The sequence below is a fragment of the Corapipo altera genome, unplaced genomic scaffold, assembly GCF_003945725.1.
Source record: "Corapipo altera isolate COAL_440 unplaced genomic scaffold, ASM394572v1 317, whole genome shotgun sequence".
NCBI lineage: Eukaryota > Metazoa > Chordata > Aves > Passeriformes > Pipridae > Corapipo > Corapipo altera.
Window position 1 is genome coordinate 1,052,952 of NW_020884989.1, and position 16,593 is coordinate 1,069,544.

Here is a 16,593-nt window from a genome sequence, read left to right on the forward strand (position 1 = left end):
CCTGACTACAGCTCACCGCTCTCAACCAGACTGAGACCACCATCCTCAACTGGACTGCAATAGCTCTCCCACCAGCAGGTTTTTTTTCCACTCCCCCCTTTACTTTGGACTCAGGGGGGGGCCCGGGGAACCCTGCTTGTTCATATCCCAGGGTGCTGGGTTGTACATTTGGGTTTTTGTGGATTGAATTCGGTTGTTTGTCTGTATAATCATACTTGTTGTGTTGTTTTTAATAAATTGTTATTCTGACTTGTGGTCTCTCTCTTTTGAGTTCATTTTCCCCTGCTGGTTAACTTTTAAACCAGCACATTTTGGCGCCCAACGTGGGGCAGAGAGAGAGAAGTCAGAATCACAATTTCATTTTAAGCATTTGTCTATTTGGATATAGAAACTCCCTGACCACCATGTTGTTTGATGCATTCACATGGATGTTGTATTTGAGCCTGTTCGTATTTCCACAGGTGGGGTATTATTTGCCTGTTTTGATGCTCTCTTTAAGACCAGGGAGAGGGATCCAAATTGCTTTATTAGTATATTATGTTTATGTCATTCTAACATCAGAAGCAATGACTTTCATTGTAAATGTGTATTCAGTCCTGTTTGCCTGTCCTGGTTTGGGTTGCTACCTCTGGGGCCTCATTAAAAATCGCACCCAGCCCTTTGGGGGAGCAGGGGGAAATGGTTGTTTCCAGCCTCTCACCTCCTTCTTCCCCTTCAGACCTGCTACAACAGTTTTTGAAAATATTGAGTTCCCTTTTGATGTTAAGGACAGCATAATGTTATTGTTAGTGTTGCTTTGTCTACTCTGTACTGTGTACACCATGTTTAGGGTTAGAACAGGGCCTTCTAGGGAGGTTGTTTGGACGCCTGCCCTGGGAGCAGATAATGCTGAGTGGCACAGGAAGTGGGAGGACATCGGCCAGTATTTGGAGAAGTTTTCTCCTCCCATGATCTGGAAATTCACCCCTGAACAACTGCAGGATCCGGTTAGCATGATAAGACTGGTGAAGGGGAAATGCTCTGGCAGCTCCAGAGATGGCCAGCTCACAGCAACCTGCTGGGCCCTGGCCACTGCCTACCGGACACTACTTGACATGGTACAGCACTGTCAGGGGGAGGAGAGAAGGAGCAAATCCACAGGCACCACGTCCACCCAAACCACAGCTGAGTCAGAGGGAGAAAGAAATAAACCAACCGGCACCGTGTCCACACAAACCATCGAGGAGCCAGAAGAACAACCAAAACCAATAGCAGTCGCCCCTGTCCAGAAAAGGAAATCAAAGACTAAATCAGTCCGTATAGCAAATGATGATGAAGAGGCAGGACCTTCACATCCACCGGAGGAGACAGAGCCAGAAATAATCAGTCGGTCCCTATCCCTGGGTGAGCTACGTGAGCTCCGGAGAGAGTTCACACGACAGGCAAATGAGTCCATTCTGACCTGGCTGCTCCGAATCTGGGATGCCGCAGCTAACGATACAATTCTAGATGGGAGTGAAGCCAGACAGCTGGGATCCCTGTCTCGAGACGTAGTCATTGATCAAGGGATTGGAAGGAGGCAGGAAACTCTCAGCCTCTGGCGGCGATTGCTGTCCAGCATGAGGGAGAGATACCTTTGTAAGGAGGACCTCCACGTACAGCAAGGACAGTGGAACACGATGGAACAAGGTATCCGGTGCTTAAGGGAATTAGCTGTACTGGAAATAATCTTTTCAGAGGATGAAAGATTCCCTAAAAGTCCAGATGGTGTACAGTGCACATCCCAGATGTGGTTGAAGTTTGCACGACTCGGGCCAGAAATGTATTCCCGCTACCTAGCAATGCTGCAATGGAGGGAGGGAGAGGACAAGGTGGATGCGTTGGTCAGTAAACTCAGGATTTATGAAGACACTGTCACCGCCCCATTACGAGCCCACGTCTCATCTGTGGAAACCAAACTGGCTGAACATGTCCGAAGCCTGGAAGAGAAGATTGAAGAGGGACACCAGAAACTAAGAGAAGAAATTAAGGAAGGGATCTTCCATATCTTGCCAGGACAGACAAGAGTCTCTGCTATTAGGAGCCAGCGTCCCCCAGCTAAGGAGAGAGAGCACACTCCACGTGGCAATCTATGGTTTTACCTCCGTGAGCATGGAGAAGATATGAGGAAGTGGGATGGGAAACCCACCTCTTCCTTAGCAGCCCGGGTACATGAACTGAAAAGAGGGACAAGTGCCACAAGGAACTCTTCAAGGGTAAATGCTGCTCCAGTCTCTCGTGGGCAAGACTCCAGACAGTACAGGAATGATGATATGTCCGATCCTCTTGAAGGGACCTCCAGGTCATATTTACAAGAAGAGCACAATGAGTACCATGACCAGGACTAGGGGTGCCCTGCCTCTAGCCAGGTAGAGGAGAGGGACAATCGAGTCTATTGGACAGTGTGGATTCGGTGGCCTGGCACATCAGAGCCACAAAGATATAAGGCCTTAGTGGACACCGGCGCACAATGTACTTTAATACCATCAAGATATGTAGGGGCAGAATCCATCTCCATTTCTGGGGTAACAGGGGGATCCCAACAGCTGACTGTACTGGAAGCTGAAGTGAGCCTGACTGGGAAGGAATGGCACAGACACCCCATCGTGACTGGCCCAGAGGCCCTGTGCATCCTTGGCATAGATTACCTGAGGAGTGGGTATTTCAAAGACCCAAAAGGACTTCATTGGGCTTTTGGCATAGCTACTGTGGAGACAGAGGAAATTAGACAGTTGAACACCTTGCCTGGTCTCTCAGAAGACCCCTCTGCTGTGGGACTGCTGAAGGTTGAAGAACAATTGGTACCGATAGCCACAGCAACAGTGCACCGTCGGCAATACCGCACCGACCGAGACTCTGTGACCCCTATACATAAGATGATCCGTGACCTGGAGACCCAGGGGGTGGTCAGCAAGACTCGCTCACCCTTTAATAGCCCTATATGGCCAGTGCGTAAGTCCAGCGGAGAGTGGAGGTTGACAGTGGATTACCGTGGACTCAATGAAGTCACACCACCCCTGAGTGCTGCTGTGCCGGACATGCTGGAGCTCCAGTACGAGCTGGAGTCCAAGGCAGCCAAGTGGTACGCCACCATTGACATTGCAAATGCCTTTTTCTCCATTCCTTTGGCAGCGGAGTGCAGGCCACAATTTGCTTTCACTTGGAGAGGTGTGCAGTACACCTGGAATCGACTGCCTCAGGGGTGGAAACACAGTCCCAGCATTTGCCATGGACTGATCCAGACTGCACTGGAAAAGGGCAAGGCTCCACAACATCTACAGTACATTGACGACATCATTGTATGGGGGAACACAGCGGGGGAAGTCTTCGAGAAAGGAGAGAAGATAATCCAGGTTCTCTTAAGAGCTCGTTTTGCCATTAAACGGAGTAAGGTCAAGGGACCTGCTCAGGAAATTCAGTTCCTAGGAGTGAAGTGGCAAGATGGACGCCGCCTAATTCCAATGGAGGTGATTAACAAAATAGCAGCTATGTCCCCACCAACCAGCAAGAAGGAAACACAGGCTTTCCTAGGCGGCGTGGGCTTTTGGAGGATGCATATCCCCGAGTACAGCCAGATTGTAAGCCCTCTCTACCTTGTGACACGGAAGAAAAATGATTTCCAGTGGGGCCCTGAACAACAACAAGCCTTTGAACAAATTAAACAGGAGATTGCCCATGCGGTAGCCCTTGGGCCAGTAAGGACAGGACAGGACGTGAAGAACGTGTTCTACACTGCAGCCGGGAAGAATGGCCTTTCTTGGAACCTCTGGCAGAAGGTACCTGGGGAGACCCGAGGACGACCGCTGGGATTCTGGAGCCGGGGATACAAAGGATCTGAAGCCAGCTATACACCAACTGAGAAAGAGATCCTGGCTGCTTATGAAGGAGTTCGAGCTGCCTCAGAAGTAATCGGCACCGAAGCACAGCTCCTCCTGGCACCCCAACTACCAGTGCTGTGTTGGATGTTCAAGGCAAGAGTTCCTTCTACACATCATGCCACTGATGCCACATGGAGTAAGTGGATCGCTCTGATCACACAGCGAACCCGGATAGGGAATCCTAATCGCCCTGGGATCCTGGAGATTATCACCAATTGGCCCGAAGGTGAGAGTTTTGGACTATCCTCTGAAGAAGAAGAGGAGCAGGTGACACAGGCTGAGGAGGCCCCACCATATGACAAGCTACCAGCAGATGAAGGGCGATATGCGCTCTTCACGGGTGGCTCCTGTCGCATTGTAGGGACAAACCGAAAATGGAAGGCAGCCGTATGGAGTCCCACACGGCGAGTTGCAGAAGCGACTGAAGGACAAGGTGGGTCAAGTCAGTTTGCAGAGCTTAAAGCCGTTCAGTTGGCTTTGGATATAGCTGAACGAGAGAAATGGCCAAGACTCTATCTGTACACTGACTCATGGATGGTGGCCAATGCTCTGTGGGGATGGCTGGAGCGATGGAAAAAGGCTAACTGGCAGCGCCAAGGGAAACCCATCTGGGCGGCAGAGCTGTGGCAGGACATCGCTGGCCGGGTAGAGAAGCTGAGTGTGAAAGTCGGTCACGTAGATGCTCATGTACGCAAGAAACAGGCTAATGAGGAGCATCGTAACAACGAGCAGGCGGACCGAGCTGCCAGGATTAAAGTCTCTCAGGTAGATCTGGATTGGCAGCATAAAGGAGAATTATTTCTGGCTCGATGGGCCCATGACGCCTCCGGTCACCAGGGGAGAGATGCAACATACAGATGGGCTCGTGACCGAGGGGTGGACTTAACCAAGGACATTGTCTCACAGGTCATCCATGACTGTGAGACATGTGCTACCATCAAGCAGGCCAAGCGGGTGAAGCCTCTATGGTATGGTGGACGGTGGTCGAAGTACAGGTATGGGGAAGCCTGGCAAGTTGACTACATCACACTCCCCAGAACCCGCCAAGGCAAGTGCTTCGTACTGACCATGGTAGAAGGAAGTACTGGATGGTTGGAGACATACCCCGTGCCTCATACCACTGCCCGGAATACCATCCTGGGCCTTGAAAAACAAGTCCTGTGGCGACACGGCACCCCGGAGAGAATTGAGTCTGATAATGGGACCCATTTCAAGAATGGCCTTGTAGACACCTGGGCCAAAGAGCACGGCATTGAGTGGGTGTATCATATCCCCTACCATGCACCAGCGGCTGGAAAAGTTGAGCGGTGCAACGGACTGCTGAAAACCACCCTGAAGGCACTGTGTGGGAAGACTGTCAAACACTGGGAGCTGCATTTAGCAAAGGCCACCTGGTTGGTCAACACCTGAGGCTCCATCAATCGAGCTGGCCCTGCCCAATCAGAACCTTTGCATACTGTAGATGGAGATAAAGTCCCCGTGGTGCATATGAGAGGAATGTTAGGGAAGACTGTTTGATTAGTCCCACCTCAAGCAAAGGCAAACCCATCCGAGGGATTGTTTTTGCTCAAGGACCTGGTTCCACCTGGTGGGTAATGCAAAAAGATGGGGAGACACGTTGTGTACCACAAGGGGACCTAATTTTGAGTGAGAATGGTCTGTAATGTTTCATTGTATATATGTATATATATATAAGTGTATATAGTTTTAAGGAGACATAGTTTCTAAGGGGGTTAATTTGGGTATGACATGGATGGCATAGAATAAGGGGTGGATAATGTCCTAGTTAGAACAGCTGGGACCATCATTGGATGGGTGTAGCCCAAAACTGTGTATTCTATAGCCCTCCATGCCATTTCCCAGAAACTGTTGTCAGTAGAGGCCTGCAAGGTGCCCCCCCCATGCTCCTGTCCTCATGCCCTTTTGTGGAATTCCCTGACTGAGCACCCTCACACCCTTTTATGGAATTCCCCACTCTGAGGGAAGGACTGAACATCCTTTTATGGAATTCCCCACTCTGGGGGAGGGGCTAAGCATTGCTGCCTGAGCTGGAGAATATATAAACCTGGAGTTTCAGAACCTTGCACTCTCTCCACTCGTGGGATCCAGAGGAAGACTGCAACTCACCGCTCTCAACCTGACTACAGCTCACCGCTCTCAACCAGACTGAGACCACCATCCTCAACTGGACTGCAATAGCTCTCCCACCAGCAGGTTTTTTTTCCACTCCCCCCTTTACTTTGGACTCAGGGGGGGGCCCGGGGAACCCTGCTTGTTCATATCCCAGGGTGCTGGGTTGTACATTTGGGTTTTTGTGGATTGAATTCGGTTGTTTGTCTGTATAATCATACTTGTTGTGTGGTTTTTAATAAATTGTTATTCTGACTTGTGGTCTCTCTCTTTTGAGTTCATTTTCCCCTGCTGGTTAACTTTTAAACCAGCACAATCAATAACAGAGAGAGGAAATTCTCTCTCCTTCTCTATTCTTTTGGCTTAAACTGGGAAAACTGTTGTTTCAGATATTGTTTTTTGAATGCTACTGAGTTTTGTCAAGCTTTATTTCCTGCTTGCTCTAGGAATAACAAGAAAATGGCTTTTGTTTCCTAACTGTGGAAGGTATGTCGTTAGACCTTTTGTGTCTGGAGATAGGAAAAGTTAAATTGCAAGTTCAAGGAGCAGAAGACCTTTCCACCTGCTCAAACAATTAAAATTCTGCCTTTTTGAGCATTCAGCAGAAAAATAGCTACTTCTTGTTTTTTAATAAACCACTTTTTTTCCTTGGGATCTGTGGCCAAAAGGACAACGATATGCATGTGACTCTGCAGTGCATCAGTGTATGCTTGGCAGCTAAATCAAACCTTACTTCCTATAGACTTTTAGAAATATCTGGATGAAAATGAAAAACAGTCTCTCACCTGTGTTTTGTCCAATTGTCAAACATATTCTTTAAACTAGGATGCCTGAAAATAGAGGGCATCATAGATAGCTTGAATACTGGGTTGTTTCTTTCTGGTTATGAAATGAGAATATCATGTAGGTTTGTCCTTCCATTTTGATTTCTTACAAATGACTTTCAGTGTTTTTGCTAAGGTCTTCTTTTCAGGGCGTCTGAAAGCCATCTCCAAAATCTTATTCTAGTTTTATACTTTGTTGTTAATTCTGAGGTAGAGACAAAGCGTCGTCTTCTGATCACTTCATCACAGGCTTGCTTCTTTCCAAAAGTGGAATATTTGCATTTATCCCTTATTTTAGAAATGGATTCCCAGAGGAGGGAAGGTCTGGTGATCATTTTATTTCTCCTGCTAGATAAGGTCTGAATAGGAGACTAAAGCCAACTCTAAAGTGGAAATCCTCATATTACCATACTGGTTACTGATGGATTTTGCCTAATTAGTATACTGCTTGATGTCTTAGGATAAATATAGTCATTTGCATGAAAGTAGGATCACCAGGATAGCATCTTCATCTTGAGGGAACCAGTATAGAGTATACTGGGGAAAATATTTGTATGTCTTATAAAATCTGTGTTCCAGTAGACCGTTTTCTGGTGGTATAGTAGACTTACATACATGTGAAATTTTATACATTACTTTCTCCCACTTGTCAGTTGAGTCTTTTATCATCCCTGGCAAATCAGTTATGGAGGCTGGAGTTACACAAGGTTACTGCTTTGCTAGCAGTGATAACATATTGAGTTCTCTCTGTTGCAGGTCACTGTGTTAAAGGTGCTGGATGGACTCCTACCTAGTCTTGATGCTCTGAGCATAATGGTTTGGGCTGTGAAGTTGAATAGCTGAGATGCACCTGTGGAGTTCTGCTAGTCCTCCATCCCTCCCCGAGATGCAAGGGATGAGGATGGGGGGGTCAAGGGAAGGAGTTAAAGGGGTCAGTTTGGTCCATGGGTGCTTGCTTGTCAAGCATTTTCAGCACATCCGACTTATTCTGTGCTAGATACACTGATGCTTTGAGAAGAGTGAAATAAAAAAGGCTTGGTTTCCAATGTAAGAAATCTTGGTTGTTTTGGTCCGGTATATATAGCAATATTTAAGATAGGTGGTTCAGAGCCAGCTGTGCTTAGCTGTAATGAAAAACTACAGCTTTATTGGGAATTTGTGGGCTTCAAAACCCAAAAATCAGTGGAAAAGGTAAAAGATTCCATGTGTTAGGATGTTAAGAATAGCTACTTAATTCACACCCATTCCTCACATAGCTGCTCCTAGTATGTTCAAGAGTGGTGGAGAAAACTGCATAAGTTAATTTGCACAGAAAATGGTGTTGAGTGCATTGAATATTAACATAAGAAATTATTGTAAACAGCTCTGAAAATTACATTCAACTAACGTCCACGCTTATTTACAGAGACAAGCTATTGTAAAAGAGCAGAGCTCTCAGCTAGCTAAGAACATCTTTTCTCTCATGTTTATCTTGATTGTATCCCCAAAGGATATTTCTTCCTCTCTTTTATGAAGAATTATTTCCATATTTAATTTACTGTGTACATTTTTTACTTCTCTTGGAGGACTGAAAATACTTTTGACTTTTGCAATCAGTTGAGAAACTTCATACTAAAACCTTCCTGTGCTACTTTTAGTCTCCTTATTTAAGATCCGTTTTCTGTGTCATTCAATACTGCTATGTGCTTCTGGATTGCAGTTTTTTATCCCTCTGTGAACTTTCCTCAAAAAGTCTCTGTTCAGAATACCTGAAGGGTCACATGATTCAAATGTGGTTTTGTAAACTCCTGAAGAGTCATGAGCATTTCTTCTCAAGTCAGGAGCTATTTTTGATAGGCAAAGGTGTGGTTATTGTGTGTAATTTTCCTGAACTACTCCGATGCCTATCGTTTAACAGTGTATTTTTTGGTTAGATGAGTACCAGTCCTGTTAGTGCTAGAGCTGGAGCAGGCTGTGTTTCAGGAGGACCACTGCAGAGCTGATCAGCTCTGCAGGGGTCGCTGCACTTCTAAAATCTTTGCAGGCTCTGAGGTTTGGCAGCTGTTTGTGTCCCTGAAGTACTCAGAGATTCTTAGGGGCTGAAACGAACCTAGTTGCAAAGTTGGGGCATTCAGTGCGAAGAACCTCAGCTGTCCCAATTAAGCAGCTGCTCTTCCCACTGAATAAAGTTCAGGAAGGTAAACGTTTGCCTACCCTGTACAGTGGTGCAATTAACTGCCTTAAAATCGGGTTAGTGTTGTGTGGGGTGTCTCTGTTCAATGAGTGAACCAGTTGTATGCATCTCAGTGGGGGCTGGTGTTTCAGTGACACTCCCTTCAGGCACCTAGTTCCATGCAGAACAGTAGGGCTGAAAGGGTCTGCAGCAGCATTGGGGAGCAGTGCATATCAGAAAGTTGCAAAGCTGATGGGTGCTGGCAATAAGTTTATCTCCTTCTGTGCAGAAATCACTGCTAAATTATAGCATTTAATCTTGGCATTTGTACTCTATAGGCTTTTTTCTATGGATGTGGATATTGTGCCATCAGCGTGCCTTTGTGGAAAAGAACAGCTTTTTGGAAAAGAAGCTCTGTTATTTATTATATTTGTTGATCGTGCAGAATGGAACCATAAAATGCTGTTTCATCCTGTTTATTTGTTTGTTTGTGCATTTGTTTTGCTGTGGCAAAACCTTCTATCTGAAACAGATCAAAACTGTGAAGTTACAACTGTAGAGGGCAAGTGATTTCTAATGCCTTTTTAGGGGAAGTTTTATTACCTGGATTCACCTTATGCACTGAGATGCAAAATGAAAAAATGCTAGATTTAAAGATGCATAGAAACAAGTTGATAGGAAAAAACCATCAGAACTCTTTCTCTATTTGTTCATAATTTTTAGTGATGGTATAATCTTTTAAGATAAACCAACATCCTGCGCCACAGTCAAACAAAGTACTAACTAATTTTATTTTTTTTTAACTTCAGTCTAAGAACCTTCTTCTCTTCTATAAGTGTACATCAAATACTTGATGTGCCTTAATTCCTTGGAGGGGGGCATGACTCTCTAAAAATTACAAGCAGAGATAAATAGAAATACATTTTGTTGGTTTTCTTTGAGATTTTTATGAGGGCTCGCAACCATTTCCAGAGTCTGCTGGTAAAAATCTGACCTCTAGTGGTATTTCTTGTTAGGTTGAAGAGAGATTTGCCTCTATAAGGTTTGCTTTGTTACTAAATTAAAGGCCTTCCTGCTAAGTCTGGTGCTACTGTTAGATGTGAAATTGTGCTTGCTGCAGTCGGTTACAGCACAGCATGTCTGTGCATTGCCCTCTGGATCTTTACAGACTTGGGATTGCCCAGCACGGAGCCCAGTTCAGTGCCTGTGCCACTGTACAGTGAACCTGCTCCATAGATGCAGGGTTTTCCCTCAAAGTTAAAAGGGTGGTATAGATTCTAATTTTAAATGTTATTTTTCTCCTCTTCTGCACTAGAATTAAAATCTTGGTTTCTGGATTTAAATTGTGTAGCGAGATATAACTAGATGAGAAGAGAGACAAATGGAACAGTTGTCTTCTACTGGTATCTCAATGTCATAATTTAGCACAAGACATTATTTTTCTCTTAATATATTCTCTTAATATTTTGCTCTATCTTGTGGGCTTTGATGGTGGCTTTTTTTTAAATTGAAATAACTGTGTTTGAAAAGGATGGGGAGAAGAGAGAATGACCCTTACCTTGTCTGTATGGCTGTCATCATCAGCTGGAGTATGGCTGCCTCAAAACATTTTTAATGGAGACATTAAAACCCCTAGGCTTTCAAGCAAGGTGGAGGAAAACAAACCCAAACTGTTGGCGAAACTGCGCAAAGGTCACCAGAGCTGATTGGAAATGTTACTGAATCTTTAAGCCACTTCTGCGTGTATATGTGCTTCTCTGACAAATGAAATTGGGTTGGTTTTGTGAAGTTTGGGAAGCCTCTTCTTTGTTACCAAACTACCCTTACCTGTTTTTCCTTGAGTAATTGCAGCATGCATTAGAGGTGAGAGTGAGACGGGGAAGAAGATGAGGCTGTGCAGCAATTAATGAGCTGATTCAGTCTGAAAAAATTGGTCTAGCAGGGTGATCAGAGCCTTGGAACCTATTAACCTTGATTTTGAAGTCTAGGACTTGACAGCTAGGGCCAAGAAGGGCTGTCTTAAAGAAGTTAAAAGTAAATCTCTCTTTTTCTCTCTTCTTTCTCACATACTCACTGGTGAAATATTGCCTGACTTTTTTTAACGTTTCTTTTTTCAAGTATGCAGCTTTCTTATTCCATGACTTGACTAGGTGGCTTGCTACTGTGCTACCTTTTCTGGAAATTATTTGGGTTTTGTCCTTCTTCCTGATGAAAAAACAGTTTATCTGAGGCACTTGTTTCTGTCCAGAGAAATCTCACATGTTCTTTTCAGATATTTTTGCACTGTGTTTAAGATAAGCATATTGCTCAATGGAGAATGACTCACTTGGGATCAAATAAGACAATATTTGTGTTAATCAGCTGCATTTCTGTTTGCAGATATTGCTGCACACTAAAACAAACATGCTGTAGACACGAATTAAGGGGGGCGATAATGACATGGAATTTCTTGACTCTTAAAAATAAATAAAAAAAAGAATAAATATTTGACAAGAATGACTTCATATGCAAATGTTTCTTAAATATGTTGCACGTTCGTTTTTGTTTCAAGAATGGGTGGAAGGCCTCTTCAGGTGTGGGCACCATATAGTGATGTGTTGTGGTTGTGTGATGAGCTGAGTTAGTCTTTCCTAATCTGGATTGTTTTGACTGAGCCAGGTTAGGGAGCACAGACACTAAGAGGTATACAGGTATGTTGGCAGATGTTATGAGGTGATGAGAGCAATTTAGGACAGTAGTCTGTTCCAGGTGCAGCAACAAAAGTACCATAGACACACTTGGTCTGATCTGTTTATAATTTGTGTAACTTCTGTTTAGTTATGCATTCAGTTAACAACCCACAAAAGTATATCCATTTTCTACCACCTGCAGAAAAGGGACAAATATTTCTACCTGCTATTAATCTCCAGCCATAATAAAGTGGTTTCCCTTGTTTCACCTCCGCCTTAGATGCAACTGGGTAGCTTCCCTCTCCCCACTACTTGTTAAATAATGTTTAAACGTTGGTATGTGTTACATGTTTTACAACTTGCTTGTCCAGTCTTAAAAGATTTTACAGAGTGTTTTGCCCAGTTACTGAGTGCAAGCTGTGTTTCTAAACATGTTGACTTAGCTGCCTCTCTCAGAATTTCTGTGGGAAAAAAGGACATGAATTCATCTACCATTAAATCCACTTAACTGCATCACATGCAATTATGTCTGCTGTAAGTCCTCACACCTTCTTTTCCTGTTCCCCCGCCAGAACTCTGATCCATATTAAAGAAGCTGTTGTACTTTTATGATAATCTGTAATATCTATCTTTGCCGTTTAGTGTTGAATTCTGAGGTGGTTGTCAAGATCTGTTTGATATCTCCCAACTTTCTCACTTCACCCAAGGAAAGAAAGAAACATATGAAAGTATAACCTGACGTAGTACTGTGCATTTGTCTTAAGTTGTTTTTCTTTAACTTCTTGTAGAGTAGCTTTCTTGTGTTTCACAGGATACATGTACTTTACACAGTAGAAGAGAGTTCTACAGGCATTGTCTCTGCAGAATAGAGTGTGTTTTTGTCTCTACTGAAAGTTGTTGTCAGCATTCCAGTTGTAGATTTATACGATTGCTTTCTCTTTTTTTTTGTCTTTCTTATTTTCAAATAATTATAGGTTCATGTATTGGACAGACTGGGGAGAAGTGCCAAAGATAGAGCGTGCTGGGATGGATGGTTCAAGCCGCTCCATTATAGTTAACACAGACATATATTGGCCAAATGGACTGACGCTGGATTATGAGGAACAGAAACTTTATTGGGCAGATGCTAAACTGAATTTCATCCACAAATCAAATCTGGATGGCAGTCATAGGTAAGAAGTTTTTGTTTTACATATGTAATGTGGTACTTTTATTAAAAAATGTTGCTTAAGTGATATCATGTGCTGCGTTGCAGTGAATTGTAAGATTAGCACTCACAAAATTTTAAGCAAACTAGTGCTGCCAGAAACTTTTATCGTTCCCTATCCTGTGCCTTCCAGCACTGTGAAGTGGAATGTATGTTCCTCTTCAGGGTATCCTATAACTCTTCTGAAGACATTTCTTAGAACCAGTTCCATAAAAAAAATCCTCGAATACTGTTCTTAGTTGTATAAGACGATATAGCAAAATTGTCCCTTTTCAGTAGGTCTTCTGTACAGTGTTGCTGTGGCATTCAGAAATGCAGAAAATAATCTGAATAAATAGATTGTCATATACTAGTATTTCAGTTTCATTAATCCTAGGGGCTGGGAAATTAGTGGAAAACAGTCCTTACAAGAGAACTATGTTAAAATTACTGATTTTCTCTAACGGTTTCATAGTGACGATGTAATTCTTTTTGATCCAGTCATGGCTATGTCTTAATTAAGGACATAACTTATACGTTACTTTGTATGTATACATTTATCCCTAATTTGGATGATGACCTTTTTCATTAGATGAGAGAGCTTTGACAAGTACTGTTTGCAGTCACAAATGAATCACAGTTAGCTTGTGCCCGAGGTATCATATAGAGAGATGATGTTTTGGAGGTTGTTCTTTGCAATTTTTTTTTATGCTTCACCTAGATTATCTGGGCACAAAATATCCTTTCTTATGCTCTTTGTTCTGGCCTCTTAGGGGCTTGTTCCATGTTTCACCACAAATACCAATTTGACATAAAGAAATCAATTATATTGATAAGATAGTTGTTTTGTGTGGACTGGTGAGTAGGAACATAGGCAGCATGCCTGAAACATGTCCTCTGTCTTCCTGTGGTATTTGTTTTGAACTCCACAATATCATTTTAACACTGGTTTGAAAGGTTATATCACTTTCTTCCTAAATTCTGCCTTTTAAGAGATCAAAAGTTCATGCAGTATTTTTGTAATGGTGTTTGTTCATAGAAAGTAACAGGAGTTGGATGCAGTTTTAAATTTGCGTCTTTAGGTATAAATATTGTAACTAACTTTGTTAATTCCTAACATGGAGCTATAGATATCTGTTTTGAAGGAGCCCCTCATTTGATGTTTGCTTCACAAGAAAGAAAACTTAATACCAAGACAGAGAGAAATATTTCACAGTGACACTTTCTTTAAAAAAAGATGACCGTTCACATAAGTTTTCAAGTAATGGAGACAAAATGATAAAAATTGTCATATACAGTAGAAACTCGAGTATTTTTTATTTCTTTTTTTAAAAATATTTAATTATTTTTTAATTTTATCTAGTGTCTCCAGTCTTCCTTGCTCCAGAGCTACTTCAGTGCTTCCCTGCTGGCACTTCTGCATTTTCAGTCTTCTTTTGCTACTGATTTATTTGCAGTTTTTCTTTTACTGTTGATCTGTTTCACAGTGGTGTCAATATACTTGGATTTGGTATTCTATTTTTATTTTAATGGTATTTATTCCCTAGTCTGCCATTGACTAACCTGAGGGATGAGGCTGTGAAGGTGCTGGTCTTTTGTTGTGCAAGGGGCTGACCAACCTTGTCTATCTGCAGAGAGATGTGTCAAACAGATGTCTCATGAAACAGAATTGAAATCACTTGGGTCCCAGTATTTACCTCATTCCAGAGTAAATTCTCTGGAATTAGTTAAACTTGTATTAAAAACCCATATAGACAAGTAATTTGGATTTTTAGATCTACTAATCTTTCTTATGTAGCCATAAAAAGCAAAGCAGTCTAATGCAGTCTAATGCTTTAAGTTGTTGGGTTTATTTTTTTTTTAATTGATACAGTTCAGTATCAGAAGTATTTTGTGGCAGTATGCTAATACATTACCATTTGAGGGGGAAAAAGAGAAGTCATCTCTACAGAGGAAGCACACATGATTTCCCTTAAGCACTGGAAGCACAGACTTATTCTAACAGCACCTGTTTTTCCCTAGGCATGTGAGAAAATTCTGAGAAAGTCAACATCTGTATCCAGGCATTTTTGTTTCATTTTTTATTCTTTGCAATTATATTATCAGGAGGGGAAAAAAGGAAAGAACTGCAGAAGCTAAGGTGTACTACAGTGGGGTTTTATGGTGGGTTTTTTTCCGCTGTGACCTCTTAGCCTCTGCCTGTCTTGAGAAAAAAAGATCTTTGGGGCTATCTAAAGTGATTCTTTTTTTGTTAGATACTGTCTTTCAAAATTCAGCTTTCTCAAATGATATTTTACAGCTGTAATTCTGTATTTTGTGTCTTAATTATTTTGTTAACTTTTTCAATAACTGATTTTCTAATACTGAAAAAGAAAAGACAGTTTCTAATTCCGCAGACAAAACAAAATCCTTTTAGATCTTCCTTTAAAGTGGAAAAAAATCATCCCAGCAAACTACCCCAATCCCACAATCCTTCAGTCTTTTCTCCTAGTCATCTCCAACCTCCTGATAAAAAAACCCCAACCAACAAAAACCCCACCACTACCACCAAAAAAAACCTCAACAATCAACCTCCCCTCCCCAAAATGTGCCCAAACCCCCCAAAACAAAACCAAAAAACAACCAGATTTTTCTGTGAGGCAGCTTGACAAAGTGTTCCTTATTGCAGCTGTTGTCTTGTGTCTTCACAGCTATCCATTTGTTAAGGAAAACTTACAAAAAGTAAAAATAAAAATCTTTTTTTGACAGCGTTGCATGACAGGAGGTGGGAAAGAGTCTGTAGCAGATAAATGCTTGTAAAGGCTTCATATAAAGTGGGATGGCATGAGTTTTAATTGCTTTGGGAGAAGTGAGGAATACTTAGCAGAAACTAACATCTTTATATCAAAAAAGAATTTCAAACAGTTCAAAGAAAACATATTGTGGTTTGGAAGGTGAAAGAGAATATGGTATAAACAGGAAAAGATTTTAATTAGTATAACTGACAGTATTAAAGTAATAAAAGTTCAGACCTCAGAGATCTAAAATTTGGATGGAGTTCTTCTCTTGATTTATTTCTAAATCTGTAAGAAATCCTAAACTTTTTTATCTTTTTATTTCTATAGTCTGAATATAATGTCTGTACACTTGACACTACAGAAGAATTAAAACTTTTAAGATTTATGTCTCAGAGAAGATATGAAGATATGAATCACAGAATATCCTGAGTTGGAAGGGACCCACAAGAATCATTGAGTCCAACTCCTGGCTCTACACAGGACAGCCCAGAGAATCGCAACATGTGTCTGAGAGTATTGTCCAAATACTTCTTGAACTCTGTCGGGCTTGGTGCTGTGACCACTTCCCTGGGGAGCCTGTTCCAGTGCCCAACCACCCTGTGGGTGAAAAGCACTTTCCTAATATCCAGCCTAAGCCTCCCGTGATGCAGCTTCAGCCGTTCCCTTGGGTCCTGTCACTGGTCACCAGAGAGCAGAGATCAGTGCCTGCCCTTGCACTGCCTCTCCCGAGGAAGCTGTAGAGAGCTGTGAGGTCTCCTCTCCAGGCTGAGCAGACCAAGTGCCCTCAGCTGCTCCTCATACAGCTTCCCCTCTAGACTGTTCTCCATCTTTGCAGCCCTCCTCTGGGTGGTCTTCAATGGCTTGATATCTTTTTTATATTTTGGTGCCCAAAACTGCCCTGAGGACTTGAGGTGAGGCCACGCCAACGCGGAGTAGGGTGGGAAAATCCCCTCCCTTGA

General features: G+C 42.7%; 1 protein-coding gene across 2 annotated transcripts in view; it reads left to right on the plus strand.

Moving 5' to 3' along the window:
- The window catches only part of LRP6 (LDL receptor related protein 6), a 129,005-nt gene that overhangs the window by 44,457 nt on the left and 67,955 nt on the right, over positions 1-16,593 (plus strand). For both annotated transcript variants that reach the window (XM_027666257.1, XM_027666258.1), the window contains one exon: positions 12,646-12,843. In XM_027666257.1, the coding sequence (XP_027522058.1) occupies positions 12,646-12,843 (198 nt within the window). The remainder of the gene's footprint in view (positions 1-12,645; positions 12,844-16,593) is intronic.